The sequence below is a fragment of the Lepidothrix coronata genome, unplaced genomic scaffold (genome assembly GCF_001604755.1).
Source record: "Lepidothrix coronata isolate B3197 unplaced genomic scaffold, Lepidothrix_coronata-1.0 Scaffold99, whole genome shotgun sequence".
In the NCBI taxonomy this organism is placed as follows: domain Eukaryota; kingdom Metazoa; phylum Chordata; class Aves; order Passeriformes; family Pipridae; genus Lepidothrix; species Lepidothrix coronata.
Window position 1 is genome coordinate 2,344,296 of NW_016690279.1, and position 16,156 is coordinate 2,360,451.

General features: G+C 54.5%; 1 protein-coding gene across 1 annotated transcript in view; it reads right to left on the reverse strand.

Moving 5' to 3' along the window:
* Positions 1-4,611: 4,611 nt before the first annotated feature.
* RBPJL (recombination signal binding protein for immunoglobulin kappa J region like) overlaps positions 4,612-16,156 on the reverse strand; it is a 13,056-nt gene continuing 1,511 nt past the window's right edge. The window contains exons 5-14 of the mRNA XM_017822563.1: positions 10,526-10,651; positions 8,812-8,882; positions 8,445-8,560; positions 7,400-7,574; positions 6,905-7,042; positions 6,298-6,407; positions 6,063-6,203; positions 5,637-5,792; positions 5,306-5,409; positions 4,612-4,885 (exon numbers count right to left, since the gene is read on the reverse strand). Coding sequence (XP_017678052.1) covers positions 4,612-4,885; positions 5,306-5,409; positions 5,637-5,792; positions 6,063-6,203; positions 6,298-6,407; positions 6,905-7,042; positions 7,400-7,574; positions 8,445-8,560; positions 8,812-8,882; positions 10,526-10,651 — 1,411 coding nt within the window. The remainder of the gene's footprint in view (positions 4,886-5,305; positions 5,410-5,636; positions 5,793-6,062; positions 6,204-6,297; positions 6,408-6,904; positions 7,043-7,399; positions 7,575-8,444; positions 8,561-8,811; positions 8,883-10,525; positions 10,652-16,156) is intronic.

Here is a 16,156-nt window from a genome sequence, read left to right on the forward strand (position 1 = left end):
CTAAGCTGTCCCAGCCCAAACTGGCCAGGGTAGGAGGCTGGATTGAACAGGACATGGGGCAGGGGGGTGCTTGCAGCCAGGGTGCTGGCATACTCTGTGCATGGCACTGCATGACACTGCCTGCTGCCCATGGTGCCCCGGGCAAAGCCACGCTGGGATCCTGCTGAGCCCCACAGCCCTGGAACTGTGGACGAGCACCAGGGGCACTGCTCAGCTCCTCCACGGGCAGCTCCACTGACACTGAGACCTCACTGGGCTCATGGGGAGGGATTTATGCCCAGTCCTTTCCTCCTCAGTGCTGACCCATAACTGCCTGCCTGGTTTGCACCCTAATTACTGCAGCAGCGCATGGAAATCAGGCCTGGGCTTTTCAATCCCGGTTGTTTGTTTAAGCTGTTTAAAAAGCTACTTTCCCTCCCTAGTGAATTCTGAGAAAACTATCCATGTGTTTCTTTTGAGAGCAGGATGAAAGCAGATTGCCAGCTCCCTCCATCCTACCCCCCCTCCAAGCTGAGCTCCTCAGAGGCCTCAGCAGTGCTGCAGTGGGGGGCTGGCCAGAGGGAGCCGTGTCCAGTACTGACTCTGCAGCCCTGATCTGGTCACCAAGCCCCAGGTTCAGCCTTGGGGCAGTGGTCCAGTGATGCAGCCTGATGGGATACTGCTGGCCCCTGGGCTTGGTCCTTCCCTGAGCTGCAGGGAGTCCAGAGCTTGCCAGGAATGAACTTGGTTTTGACTCGTTTTGAGGAAAAAAACCCACAGAAAAAAGGAAACCTAACTTTCCATAAGCTTTTTGGCTGTGTGGGCAGGGCTGAGTGCCCAGGGCTGTGGGCACAGGAGCGTGGCAGTCTCTGCCCCTGAACAGCCCATCTCAGGACAGGGGCTAATAATACCTGCTCCTGGCACTGCTGGTGACATGGGCACCCATGGGTGTCTCCAGCTCACTCTGTCCTTAATGCTATTTGGCTTTCTTTTAAGGTCTGGCCAGCAGGACCTCATGCCTGAGGAGTTCCTGATGCACTGGAAGCCTCTTGAGCAGGTAATTGTAATTCCTCAGCAACCCAACTCGGTTTATTTTGGCCCCAGCATAGTTTTGCATCCTGACGCCCAGCTGGGTAATTTATAGCTCTGTCAGAAAAAGGATAAAGTCAGCACAGGGTTTCTGGGCACTGCCCAAACCTGCAGCCCTGTGTGCTGGTGCCCTTGAAGGGATGCTCAGGGTAATGGGACCCCACTGGGGTCTGTGGGCAGGGCTCGACCAGTGTGGGGGCTTGGTAGGGGGGACATTTTATGGCTCATGATGCAGTAATTGGCCCCTCGGTTCAGTCTTGTTGGCCAAGCCCTGTTTGTGCAGTGAACCAGCCCTGGGCTTCAGTCCTGGGGGCACCACGTTTCCAAGAAAAGGGTTTTTTTTCTCTGTACCTTTCCCTCTGCTGGGTAGAGCAGCATCCCCACATTCCCCGTTCTGGGGGGCTGGGAATGCAGACACTTCCCCAGAGCAGCGTGGGCTGTGGCAGGATGGGTGTGGGTGGTGTGATGAGTGTGGCAGTGCTCAGCAGGCTGGAGGCTGTGGATTGGAGGCTGTGCTCTGTGTGCCGGGGCTGGGGCCAAGCCGGGCCGGGCTCACTAGATGGCAGCAGCTTCTTCCAAACGGGCAGCACAGTGTCACACAGCCCGGGCAGGGAGGGAGACAGAGCCGGAACGGGCTTCATGTTCCTCTGGGATGCTGTGTCCTGGAGGAAAAGCCAAGCTTTTGTTTTCTTCTGCATGTTTTTGAAGGTAACGCTCACTGCCGGGACCTCAAGTGGCTCCTTGGTGTGGTGGGGCGCCGGGAAGCCCCAGCTACACCCTGGATACTGGGAGCAGGGGATCTCCATTGCCTTGGAGCCTTGCCATCACCTGGGGATTCTTGTGTAACACCATGCCTGATGGAGGTTATCCTGAGCACCCCTGAAGCACTTGATGCTTTTCCTGAATCCCCAGCTCTTGGAGTGATGCAAAGGTTTTTTCATGCTTGATTTTATACCCGTGTTCCTGGCTGCCTTGGGGACAGGGAAAAGCTCCACGTACAGTTCAGGAGCACAGAGAAGAGCTGCCAGACGGGCTCTGCAGGCAGCCCAGCTCACCAGCGCCAGGGGGACGGCCCATGTTTCCTGAACACATGCTGGACTCTTGTAGGATCCATCAGGGACAGGCACTGCCGACTCGCAAGCGAGAACATGGAACCGGCTGGCGCCTGTCCGAGACATTTGTGTTAATCAGTGATTATGCAAATAAACAGCTCTGCCACGCTACCAGCTCTGCCACGCGACGTGGAGCATATGTTCCTCGTGGCAGGCAAGTGCCTCCTCCAGGAGCTGCAAAGCTCCTCGTTTCCACTGTGGGACCTGCTGTGAAAGGCAGATTAAGGCAGCCCATGGCTGGTGGGGGAAGGCAGGAGCCCCTCGAGTCCCCTCCAGCCCTCCTGCCGCCGCCTCTCCCCTTTCCCCATGTGGCTTGAATTACTGCGGCCGTTTGCTTAATCCATCAGCCTTCAAGAATGAGCCGCTCGGTGCTTTCTTGGCCTCTCTAGCAAAGCACTGTGCTGTAAACATAACAAGGCAGGCTTGTTCCAAGCCCTTGAAGTCAACAGGCAGTGCTCCTCCTGCCCTTCGGGTCCAGGCTGCTGCTAAATATAGCTGAGGGTGTTTTCCATTCATAAAATGTGAATTATGCCCCAGCCTCTGAGAGAGGGAGCAGGCTGAGGAGCCCGTGGGCTCCAGACACTCCTGTGTGGGCTGCAGGCAGTAACTAAAAGGTTTGGCCCTATCCTTTCACAGCCCTCCAGCTCTTTCAGTAAATGGGGGAGGAAACACTTTCAGGGGAGATATGGGGGATCCACTGTTTGGGTTGATTGAAGTATTTTCTTGCATCTCACCCTCAGTTACATTAGGGCTGGGGTGGATTTGCTGGGGAGGTGAGTGCAGGGGTCAGTAAGAGTGGGGTGGCCCAAGCAGCAGCCACACAGGGGAAGTCCCTACTGCCCCCACTGCTGTATAAGATACTCAAGCATTTCCCAGGAACAGGAGCAGTATGGTCTTGTACCACTGCTCCCAACTCCTAATGAGCACACTGGGACTTGCCACCTGCTCGAGGGACTTGCTTCCTTTTAAACCCCTGAGGATCTTCACGTGGTTACCCTTCCTCTGTCCTCCAGCCCTCTCCTCCACCAGCCCTTGGCTGTTGGCATGTGCTGTAATATTGTCCCAGAGCTTTTTCGCAGCAGCTCCAGATGCACAGAGATCTGTCTGCCAACAGCTTTTCCGCCCTTTGTGAGGTTCCTATTTTGGGGAAGAAACCCTGTGTCCTGGTGGAGTTTAGGGAGGTGCTGTCCGTTGGGAAGCCCTGGCTTAGGACCCTGGAGACCCAAGCTCTTGTATTCCCATGGGAGCCAGGACCACGCACAAGCTGCAGAGGGAGGAGGCCAAGACTCCAGGCATCACCGAACACCTCCCTGCTGGGTGGTGTGAGGCCACCCATCCCCTGCAGTCCCAAATTCAGCATCTGGAGACACAGTGTGGCAGGGGGTGCACACGGGGAGCCTGAGGATGGACTGCATTCGTGGCACTGCTGCATCTGAAACGCGCTGGATTGCACAAAACATGCAGGTAAGCCGGGTGATCATCCAGGGATGCCCATGTGAGCCTTCCGGGGTGCTGTGGGTCATGGGGTGCTGTGCTTCCCTCACTCCCCTGCCCTGAGGTCAGTGGGTTGAGCACCACTGTGGGTCTGGCAGCTGGGCTGTTTCAAGCCCCAGCTCAGGACTGCCAGACCAGCGGGTTTCCAGGTACACCATGGGCCTCTGGATGCCACAGAGATCTAAAGGCTAAATAAAGCTGTAAGACCCACTCTGCATAACATTTGGGTCTGGCTCCAAGAAATCTGGCTGCTTTTTATGGCATCTAGATCAGCAGTTTCCTGCTGATGCCAGCACTGCATTTCTGTGTCTGTCTAACTGTGTAAAACAACAGAGCTTGGTAGAGCCACGCCAGCTAGGGAGGAGCTGGGTTTCACAGGTTTTTTTTCTCTTTTTCCCTTTTCCTTCTTAAATAACCCCATTTGGGCCTCCAATAAAAAAACCAAAACATCTGGTACTGGGTATTTGGCTGCTGGGAAGCAGCTCCTCATTATGAGAAGCACAGCAGCGATGCAGGGATTCCTGGTATGGATCAGTAACACTTAAGGTCGTGTTCATGCGGTATCCCTGTCCCTCCTGGCCTTTGAATATATGGACTGAGGACACTGAGGGAGTTGTGGTGCTCTGTGCCAGCGTGGAGGTAAATCATGCAGGTTAGTAAAGAAGCAATTGCATCAGTAAAGAGTCCTTCAAGCCTGATTTATTGATGCTCTCATGTGAGATCTCAGCAGGGCGAGACGCTGCCGTGGCAAAGAGACAAGTCAGTAAATCACAGGAACACGGTGGATGTTTGATGAGTGGGGAGGACCCTTTGGCAGGGCCACCCCAAGCCCAGGATGGGGCACCCTGGCAGGGCTCAGGGCCTCTCCCCAGCCCCCTGGACGGGGTGCCCCAAGAGGGCTCAGGGCTGTTCCCAAAGCCTCTGCCCACTCAGCTTGCTAGCTCTGCATGAAGAGGTGGAAGTTAGTCCTGGTGAACTCCTGATGGATGCTGTCAAGTAATTTGTCTGAGTCCTGGGGGACATCTGAGAGGACCTGCTGCCCTGGGATGCAGCTCTGCTCCGGGGTGTAGGTGAATGTGAAGGAGCTGGAGTAGATGAGGCCATCATCCCTGATCAGCAGGAGTGGGACAGTGAGGGGATACCGCAGCCACCTCCAGTCACTGCCAAAGGCAGAGACATCAGGGACGACACACACAAGGGACTTGGGGCTCCTGGGAACAGTGCAGGAGAGGAAAAGGTGCATTAATCAAGGAGGGTCCCATGCAGGAGCAGCAGGCAGCGAGCCAGCACTTCTCCTCCACCCTGGAGCTCAGTGTGAAGCCTCCAGCCAGTTTCCTCTCTCCTCCCCAGGCTTTCCTTCCTCTCTATCAGGGTTGCTTGGTTGTTTGCAGCTCCCTGAGGTCCCTGTCATCCCCCACCCACTGCCGTCCCCAGATTGCAGCCAGGGCAGAGAGCAGGCACCAGACTTGTCCCCTCCTCTCCTAGCAATGTTCGTGCTTGGTCCCGCAGGATGGGCAGTGCAAGTGTCCCATTGCCAAGGTCTGCAGACATGTCCCTCCCAGAGCTGCCCAGTGCAGCCCAAACCCGGCTGCTGTTCCCTGCCTGCTCCCTGGCCCCCTCAGCTGTGTTACCTGTACATCGTCTCTGCTTCCACATCTCCAAACCAGACCTTGAGGTGTGTGTGGAAATACTCCCCCTGAACCTCCAGCATGGCCACGTCCCCGCCGCCCGTGAGCTGTGGTGGGCAGAGTGTGTGTCAGTGTGTTATGTGGTGGAATGAGCCAGACTGCTTCTTCCACAGGATGCTCTGCCTGCGCATCCCAACCCCACTGCGGCATTCCCGGGTAGTCCAACAGCATCCTAAAACCAGGAGATGCCAAGCACGGGTGCAAGGGCTCAGGAGCAGGAGCCACTACACAGGCAGGTGACAGAGAGGAGGGGGCAGTGCGTGGCTGTGCCCACCTGCAGGGCAGCGATGAGGGGCACGGGGGTGACGGGCTCGCGGACGCAGGCCAGGCTCTCGCTGAAGGTGTATTCCACCGTCTCCGTGCTGATGATGGTCCAGCACGAGCCGTCGTTCAGCAGCTCCCGGTTGGATTCCTTCGGGCAGGGAGATGCCTGCGGAGAGTCACAGGTCCAAAGACACTGCAGTGTGGACAGCAGGGGACTGGGAGGCCTGGTTTCTGCCCCCGGTGTCTTGGTTCCAGCAAGCGACTGCTTCGCTCACTGGGAAATGGGGATGGTGATGCCTTTGCAAAGACCTCAGTGATGATGTCCCCACCAAAGCAGGCAGATGGCTTTGCAGTAATTCTGACCCCAATTTGGATGCAAGACCCTCCCAGTGACAAGTTCCCCAGCCAGAAGCAACACAGAGAAGCTGTGCCATACCTGGAACTGGATAACTTTCTCTGTGGAGAGACACAGGTACATGCGGTCGCTGCCTTGGAACTGGAAGGCACACTTGTGGAGCTGGGAGATGGGCTCGTCCACGTCCAGCATGGCGTACTGCTTCATCACCTTCCGGATGATCTGCGGGCGGCAGCATCCCAGCGGTGGCACCCGTCCCTCGGAGCCAGGAGCGGCCAGGTCCGTGTGCCCGGCAGCCGCAGGGATGGAGGCTTACCAGGGGTGGCAGTGTGACGCCGGTGGCCGTGCAGACCAGCTGGACCACGGAGCCGTAGCGGATATACCCTTCCCGCAGGGGGAACTCGCTCCGGGGGCAGCACTCATCGGCTGGCCGGGAAAGAGGCAGAGTCAGTGCCCCGGTCAGCCGGGGAGCAGGTTAACCCGGGCTGCCGTGCTGTGCACAGGCCCGGCGGTGCTCCCAGTGCTTTCTTACTGCTTTCTCTGCTCTGCAGGTGCTCACTGCTTGGAGAGACCAGTGGTCCCCAGGAGAGCGGCACTGGGATGCGGTTCCTCGCAGGGACACCGCTGGAGGCAGTGCGGGCAGGGATGCTGCTGGGCTCTGGCCTCTTCCAGGCAAGTTACTGGCTTAGAGTTATAAACTGCCAGACCAGTACAGCTCTTGCTGCCCTCAGTGCCAGCGGGAAATAGAATCGGTTCCAGAGACACAGCAGGAGCACCAGGCAGAGGTGAGACTGAGCCAGGTTCCCACATCCCCAAGCTAATTCCCACCCCTTTTGCCCCCAGGCTTTGCAGAAGGGGAGAGTCAGGGCTGGAGACAGGCAGCCCTGGGCGTGGTTGACATCAGTGGCCCCCGGAGTTCTCACCCAGGTGCAGGGTGAAGGCTGCCCACTGCCTGGCGCTGGCGATGAAGGCTCCCCCCTCCACAGACAGGTACCGGGTGCTGACGGTCTGCGAGCGCAGGCGGTTGAAGAGAGAGACTTTGGAGCCCGAGGAGATGCAGACTGTGGGGAGAGGTGGCTGAGTGAGTACTTGTCAGGTCTGATGCCTCTGCCAAGCCAAGGGAGGACAAGCCCTGGCTCCTGGGGTACCCAGCACCCTCCCTGCTGCCCTTTTTCTGTGTGTGAGGGCAGGCGAGGCCACGACGTGGGGAGCACTTTGGCATCGGGGCATTACACATTGTGGTGGCTGAACTTTTTGGCAAGGAGACATTAGTGTGTCCAGATACATCCTCTACTGGGGGTTCCCATGGGTTTGGGTTTAGACTGGAGCACTCCAGAGCCAACCTGTGAGCACTTGGAGAGCATCCCACCCTGGGATGGCACCCCCCTTCCTCCCCACAGAGCCAGCCCTGTACGCACGGTCCGTGTTCTTCAGTGACTGCTTCTTCTGCGAGGGTTTGGAGATGACCTTGATGAGCTTGCTGTGGAAGGTGCCAATCTCCTGCCCGTTGCTGAAGAAGAGCCTCAGGACCAGGCGGAAGTGCTTGCGCTTGTCCGTGTCCGAGATGTACAGTGCCTTGGCACAGCTGAACCCCTGCCAGGGCCAGAGAGGGGCTGCCAGCAGCTCCAGCCCAGCCCCGCCCCACCAGCCTTCCTCACCCTCCTCACCGCCCCACCAGGACATAATAGTGCCCTTTCAACGAGCCCCGGGTTCATTTAAAGGGAGAAACGACCAGAGATGTTATTACAGGTGGAATGAAGAGCTGGGGATCGGCAGAGGCTTTATTTACACTGGGGTTGGAGAATTCCTTATGGAAATGAATATTCACGTGTGATTTATCCCACATAACATGAGAAATCACCCTGGGTTTATGGTTTCTCCCATCCTGGCCGATATGCTGTGCCTTAGCAGCAAGGCAAGCACTGTGGACAAAGGCTCTTTCTGTGAGGTTCCTGGCCTAGCTCAGACCCTGTGCTCTTCAGGGATCCCAAATAATGCTTTTTTTCCCTTTTTTCCCCCTCCAATCAAAAGATGCCAGAGCTCTGCTGAAGCTTTTGAACTTTGGGATCGACTGGTTTTTTTTAGCTGTTTATCCACAAATGAAGGACCAGCCTTTCATTTTGTAACAAGCAGCAGTGCTGCTCATCAGGAGAGGGGAGCAGGGCAGAGGGAGCTGGGCAGATTTTGGCAGCTCAACTGCCGCAGGACTGTCAGCCTGAAAAGATGGTGCCAGAGAAAGATAGGGATGTTTGGAAGGTGGGGAGCCTGCCCAGCTGCCTGGACCGCTGCACATGTCACAGCAGAGTGGCAGAGCAGGAGGGGGGAGCTGTGGTTTGGAAGGAAGGACTGCAACACCCTGAGGATGGGGATGGTGTGACATCCCAAGGCATGGGGTGATGGTGGTGACAGCCCAGCCCCTGCATGAACAGGGTCCCCCCAGCCCCAGAGAGCCACAGGCTTTACCTTTGCATCTGGCTGCTCCTCAAAGCTGAGCTTCTGGGTCTCCATCAGGCTGCTGCCCATGCTGTCCAGCCCCATGTACCCACACACCCGAAATCCAGCCTCTCCCAGGTCCCTGGCTGGAAGAGACAAGGAGAAGGACTCTCCAGACCCCACACAGCCTCAGCTCTTCCTGGCATGGAAGGTGGCCCAGGCTCAGCCCTCCCTGGGTCAGGATTGCAGGAGGCTCAGCCTTGAGGGGGAACAGGGAGTTTGGGGGGGGCAAAGATAACATAAAGTGGGTCACTCTTCCCTTTGCAGAGGCAGAGGGCAGCTCTCCATGGCATGGGAAGGGCGAGAGGAGAGTCCAGGGCTCCTGCCTGGCACTTACCTTTTATCTGCTCCTGTTTCAACTTCCATCCTGGCCCGCTCAGGTAAACACAAGGTGGGGGGCAGAAAAACCTGCAGAGACAAGAGGGCATTTTCTCACTGCCCTTCAGCCCCCAGAAAAGGTGCTCAGGGGTGTTGGGATGGCTGTGCTGAGAGTGGAGACCTTCACTGGGACCCACTGGCACTGGGAGCAACCCCCTGCCCCCAGAGGTACATGGTGATCAGTGAGGGGCTGGGGACCCCCAGCTGGGGGTGTGGGCAGGGCTGGTTGGAGGCTTCAGGCTCTGCTGCAGCAGCTGGCACAGCCTCTGCCCTGCACCCACTGCCTCCAGTGCCTGGCTCCAGCCCGGGGCAGCTGCCACGCCTGGTGGTGCCACTGGTGGCCATGAGCCCAGCAGCCACAGGATGGCCCCAGGACGGGAGGACAGGGACCCCTGCACCCCCCAGAGTCAAGGAGGGATCAGACCCTGCCTCTGCCCAACTGCCATGTGGGAGTTTTGGCGGGTTGGGAACAGAGTTTGTATTCACAACCAGTTTTGGAGCCCAGTGCAAATAAATCTATAGCCAGGGATTTGGAAACCTATTTTCCTGTGTTTTATTTGGGTTTCCACTGTCTTTGCACTTGGGTGAATGGTGCAAATTCATCCTCTATTGATGCTGGATAAAGCACCAGCTGAGAGAACCCTGGTGCAGGGGGCTGGATATTTTTGAGCCCTAAAGTCCTGGGTACGTGTTTATTTAAACAAATCATCCACAGCACGGGCCCCTGACTCTCACTGTGAAGGAAAACAGCACCAGCACCTTTCAACTTTAACCTGGGAGCTCTATGCAGTTTTCTCTCCCTTTCCAGACCTGGCATCTGATTGTCACGCTCATCCCTTGCACAGGATCTGGAGCAGAGGAAAGAAGCTGTCCCAAAGGCTCAGTGATGAGAGGGCTCCCTCCTGGCTGGAAGACTCAGTCCTGAAATAACATCTTTACCTGTGGAGCAGCAGCCCCTGGCAGGAGACTGGATGTGGTGAGGAGTTTGTAGGCATAGCCAGCCCATCCTAGAGCTGTCTCCTGGGGTGGCTGGGGTCTGGGTGGTTATGCCTCAGAGGCTGAGCTTGTCGCCTCATAGCTATTCCACACTCGATAATAACGGAGGAGTATTTATATCACAAGGATTAATGGAGGATTAATTATATTGCGGTGCTGCAGTCTGATGTCACTGCCCAGGAGTAGCAATTTTGGAGATTCAAGCCAGAACCTCAAGGTGTTTTTGCAGTGTGGGAAGAATTTTCAAAAATAACAGCGTTTTTGGAGACCGTGGGCATTGATGGAAATGCCCCAGTCCCTGCTGATTTTAAGACGAGAGTTAACAGGGCACTCGAAACATTAACTTCTCATTCTTGGGGGCTTAAGACTTGAATAGTATCTTTGCTTAGTTTACTTTGTCTTTCCTTACCACTTCATGGAAGGAACCTAACCCCTGGGAATGTCTAACTGGGATGGATGCAGGTGGGGGCTAATATACCCCTTGTGTTATTCAGTTTATTCAGTTCATGAAGGCTAAACGATGGCTTTGGATCGTGAGGTCATGAGTGAATGGAGAGGGGATATGTCCAATCATTTTCTTCTCCAGCTTGGGCCAGGGAAATCCAGCAAGGCTGGGGTTGAGCTTTAGGCAGCTGGGTTTGGAAGTGGTCGGAGGAGGAGCTGGAACAATCTCCCACCTTTTTTCGTTGCCATACGACTTCTGTGCGACCTTGGCGTGCAGGATGAGCACGGTCTGGTCTGCTGGCAGCTGCAGGTACCTCCGCACGCCGTCCCGCAGCAGGTTGGCTTGGTAAGGGTTGGACCTACAAGACAGCAGTGCCCCAGCACTGTGACACCAGAGCTGGCCCCTCGCCCAGCCCTGTGCCAAGCAGGGAGCCCGGAGATCCCTCCGTGTCCAGCCTGATGAGGGAAAGGCTTTCCCATCGGAAAGCTTTGGAGTTCAGCTGCTCTAAGACTGGGGCTGGCATTGAAAAATATAAAGTCTGGATGATGGAATAACTGCTTCACCTGCCATCGAACACACACAGGGCATGTGTGTTGTGTTATGTTAACAGCTCTGAAACACGCATTTCTAAGGCTTCCAGCCCTGTGCAATGGTGGCAGTGCTCTAATCGAGTATTAATTTGTTTTCCCACCTGAAGTGCTTGTTGCTGTATGGATGTTTGGTGAGTTGGGAAGTGATGCTGCTGAGCTGTGAGTGCAGCCCAGGAGCTGCCACGTGAGCTGCTCGTTGCCTTCTGCAACGCTGGGCTGTTGGGTGAAAAGAGCTGCATTTTTCTCTGATCCCTAAGAAGTCGGTGGTTTTGCTGATTGTTTCTGCTCTATTAACCAGAAGGCGTTCCCATGCACCCAGCATTTAACTCTGCTAACTTAGTAGGTTGGGTGTTGACCGGCTGGAGAGAGATGAGGTGAGGCCAAGCACAAGGTGCCCTGCTCTGGCAGCTGGGACACGTGTGCAAGGACTGGGTGGTGCAAGGAGGGGGGGAGAGCTCTGGGGTGTCAGCTGGGGAGACCTTCTGTGGTGCTGACTTGCCTTCAGAGAGGTGAGACCACTCGTCTGAACAACACCAGCTCCTGCCCTACTGAAAGCCCCTAAACCCCCTCAGTTTGGGATAAGAGCAATCCCTGAATCTGGGATAAAATATTTGGCTGGATAAGAGGAAATCAGAGGAGAGAGAAAGGGAGCTGCCTGGGTAGGAGCCTCTCCTTGGCACATTTGCCAGTGTTTGGGATGTGGCCACTGGGCACACTGCTCCAACCAAGGGGACCCAGCCTGGCTGGTTATGAGAAGTTCTTGAACCTTATATCAGAGACAGAAATAAAGCAGTGGCCAGAGAAGGCTGTGAAGCCCAAGGCACAGCAGAAAACACATTCTGGAGTCACAGGGAGAGAGCATCTGGGGACCATGGGCAGTGCTGGGGGATGCCTTGGAGGAGAAGTGGTGAGGATGGGGGCATCAGCCACAGACACCCAGGGAAAACCTTGCAAGAGGTATGCAGTGGAGCATTCCCATTAAACACAGTCTCTCTTCCTCTCAAATGGGCTAGAAATGGAGAACAGTTGAGGACATAAATGATCAGATGTGTGAAGATGGGTAAGTCTGGTCCTGCCTTCACTCCAAGGCAGGCTGTGGTGAGCTCTCCTGGGCTCAGAGGTGAGAGCAAGCTCCCAGGGAGAGAAGCAGCAAGCAGTCAACCCAAGCAGCCTTTTAGAAGAGTTCACCTGCCAATTCTGTCCTTCCCAGTGCAACATATGCATTTTAAAAAGGCTGTGCCCCTTACAGCTTTTAGCACCCATGGTACAACTCACTTTAAACACATATCACTTCAGCTCCAGCTTTCCCACCTTTGGATGGAGCCAATAGCTACTGTTGTATGTGGCAGACAAACACATCTACCATACAAGCAAATATTTACCCAGTGTCTTCTCTGGATAGTCCCATGGGGACCTGATGCTCTGCACTCCACAGATGTGCTCTGTTCGGTGACTAGACGGGCAAGATAATCTCCTGCCCTCCTTGTTCTCAGTTCTTTATCCCAGACGTGTGAGCTGGATCACCAGCAAACATAAATCAACAGAGCTCTGCCAAAATCAGATTTACAGCCACTGCCAGTGTCACTCACAGCATTAGCTGCTGCTCTATGCCTGGAAAATGAATGTTTTATGGCCATTCCTGACTGCAGAACAGACTCCACACACAGCTCTGCTCGTGTGGCAGCCCCGGTGCTGCTGCCAGCACAGGGCTCTGAGCTCAGCCCCAGCTCGCCCCACAGCACTTGTGGCAGGGCAGGGGGGGCTCCTTTCCCAAGGCTGCATCTGTCCCCTCCAACCCTCCATTCTGGTAGACTCCTGCTCCAGCACATTGAAGCTCAGCTCTATCAACCAGTATCCTCCCAGTGCCTGCTCCAGGGTGGCTTACTTAGTCTTGCTGAAAAGCTTCACTCCAGCTTTTCCATCCAATGAACAGTTTATATCTCTGCACAGCCAAAGAGATCCTGTAAGAAAGTTATTCCATCTTTTTCCATAATGGCAATCTGCAGCTGTCTCACTCCTCTGCTGCCAAGCAATGGTGTGATTTCAGCTTTCATCTGCCTTTGCTATTTTTCCCTTCATATAAAAGCAGCCTTTGGGAATCTCTCTGCAAAAGTTTTGATTTGTTTTGGGTTTGTTTGCTTGTTTGTTTTTTTACAGAACTACTGATTCTGATTGGGATAAATGTAGAAATGGATCAAGGAAATTGGCCTGACCCTGGATACTCTTTTACACTGATGCAACACAGTGTTAAATGAGTACTGAACCTTGCTGGCTTCATTCAGTAGCATTTCACCCTCAGTTTGTCAGAGACAACAGAGTAGGGAAGAACCAGGCTGGGTGTGTGAATTTTTTCCTGGTGAGTCTCATCATCCATTCTGTGTAAAATTAGGAGTACAGCTTTGAGTCCTTGTGTATCAGCTGCAGAGACACGTGCTTCATCCCTGTTAGTGTTACCCACCAGCACCAAAACGCTCACCAGTGCCCATCCATATAGCTTGGGGTCTCCCTGTGGGGGTTCTGAGGGAGCTTCTGCCATTAACCCATTCACAGAGTATGGAACAGCCTGGTACCGAGGCCAGGCTGCAGCAGGGAGTGTTCAGGAGCAAATTGCCAAACCCTGTGGATTAAGACATGTGCTGACAGAGTGGCCAGCAGCAATGCCTGCTCTGCAGAGCCTCCCACAGCACTGGCTTAGGGCAGGGCCAGGCTTGTGCAGGTATCACTGCTCCCTGCCATCCGTACGTAATTCCAGAGGCACGTGGGTTACTGCCCCCAGCCTACTAAAGAGCCTTCTGGAACAATTACCCACATGCTGAAGTGGGAAAGTGCATGCCAACAGCAGGTAAACAGATTGTAGTTCTTCAGACTTGATGTCTAGCTGTGGGAACAGCTACCTGGAAACTTGATTTTCTTTTCTTTGTACCTTCTCTGCAGCCATTGCCTTTCAAATTTGGGGGCTAAATTGTTTCAGTGATGCACTTCTGAACAGTGCTCACCATTCTGCCCACAGAGGCGACCACCCAGCATCCATCATCTGGTTTAAATTTACCTTCAGAGAGTAAAAGGGCTATTGCTAAAGCAGCTCAATATACCCACTTGGCTCCCCCTGGCACCTACAGCCTCCTCAGGGTTACAGGGAATTATTCACTCCTTCTGACATTTATTATATTAAATTATTAAAATGCTTTGGTTGTAGTGCAGTGTTAGTTCAGTGTCATGTTTGCAGCTCTGCACGGGCCGGGCTCTTACAGCTCGGGCTAAAAGCTGCCTTTTCAGAGCCTGAGGTCTTGGCTGGGGCTCAGCTGCTCTCCACACAGTCGGGCATTATGTGGAAGGAAGGGGGGGAGAAAGAGGGGAGCCACCACCTTTCTGCTACACCGATTTTTGTAAGCCTTTCCCCCTCCCTGCTCAGCCTGGCATCACTTACCAAGGCTTTTCCTTTGCTTTAGGCCAGGACGTGCCCCAGGAGAGGGTGTGAGCGCCTTTGCGGTGCATCTCTAGGGTGGCTCTGCCCTGGTGCTTGAGGTGGGAAAGACCCAGGGCACCTGGGGGGATTTGCAAGCCCTGGCCGTGTTGTTGTGCCCTCTCTCATGGGAAACACAGCAGAAAAGCAGGAGTGCCCTGTGTGCTTTTTATGGGAGACACGCAGCTGGACCACCTTGCAAAGGGCTGTTTCATGTGGGCGCGCGGGGAGCCCAGGCAGGCGCCGAGAGGCTTTGGAAGGGCTGGAGCCTGCAGTCACATCACTGATTTTAGGAGAGCTGATGTTTAACACCACAGCTAAAAATTAGCCCTCGCCTTCCCAGCAGCAAGTGTGGAGACATCACTCAGGGCTTTGTCCTGCCTCCAGCTGGGAAACGCAGCTCCCTGTGTGGGACATATCCTGGTCCTCACATCCCCTCCTCTGTGTGCCCCCCTGGGCGAAACAGGGGCAGAAAAAGCAGTTTAGGAGCACTGGGAAAAGCAAACTGCCCTCTGCCCTGCTGCTTTCCAGTCCACTGAGCTTCACCAGCTCAGTGTGCAGAGGAAGGGATCCGATATTTTTGGTCCCCTGGGAATAAAAGTACCCGACTCAGGAGACCAAAATACAATCCCAGCAGCCATTGTTTAGAAACTGGGTCTTCAAATCAACTCTTTATACAAGAACTGTAACTTGGAGTAACAGTGTCCTCAAGTGCAGGTAGCACTGAATTGAAGTGCAGAGATTTAATTTGCTGCTTTTCCTCCCAGAAAAGGAGCTGCCATTTGCCTCGCTCAGGACACGGCTGCCCTGCAGCTTGCTGGGGACTTGCTGCCACAGAGGGCAATTGTTCTTCCCTGAGCTTGGGGAAACCAAATGTCCTAATAAAAAATATCCATTTTAGAGGTCCGGGTTATATTTTGTACAGAGCAGGGGAGAAAACGCCTGCAGTGCTCTCGGGTATGGAGTCAATGCAGTGTTTATGCAAAAGGAAAAGCCATTAGAAATCACAGAAATGAGAAGCCTGCAGTTTCTGGCTTCCCTCATTTTTCAATACCTCCTTTAATCCAGACCAACCCAACCCACAGCCCCTGTATATGCATGGGTATTTATAAATCCTATATTTTCCTCACTGCACACACAAGTGAAATTCAGCCTTTTCTGGGCCTGGGGGATTTGTCGACCACACCAAGGGCAAACAGCAGCCAGAACAGGAAGCACAGAAATCCTGTGGCAGTGAACTCTGCGGGGAGCGGGGGCCAGCCGGGGTGGTCACCCCAGCAGCACCAACACCCCCAAAATGCCCAAGTTTGGCAATGCTGTATTGGCTCATCTGCTAGAAAATTCAGATAGCAGGGGTGATCTACTGTAGTCTCCTTTCTCTGTTCCTCCTGTTGGTGCAAAGAGCAAGGGAAGTGCTGTTAAAGCACTGAAAGAGTCCCATAAAGCACTAAAGGTGGTTCCTACCACCACTAGACTGATCTGAGTGCTGGGAAGATGTGGAGGGCTGGGCAGGGCTATTCCAGGGTTTCTAAGAAGCCTCTGCTGATGATCTTCATTGCACATTGACCTTCTTGGTGAAAGCTCAGCCTGAGGATCTACAGCCCTGCAATACCTGGCCTGCAGCTCACTGGTTCAAACCCACCTCCCCACACTGCAGCCACTGCCTGCAGAGGTTCCTAAACTTCCAGGACACTGTAGGTCAAGTGGATATTAAGCTTGGACTCTCCTGTTTCCAGAAGCTTTTGAGTTTAGGGGGCTCCAAGGTGTACTCCCACAGCAGGGGAAGAGGAAATTAAAAAAAAAAAAAAAA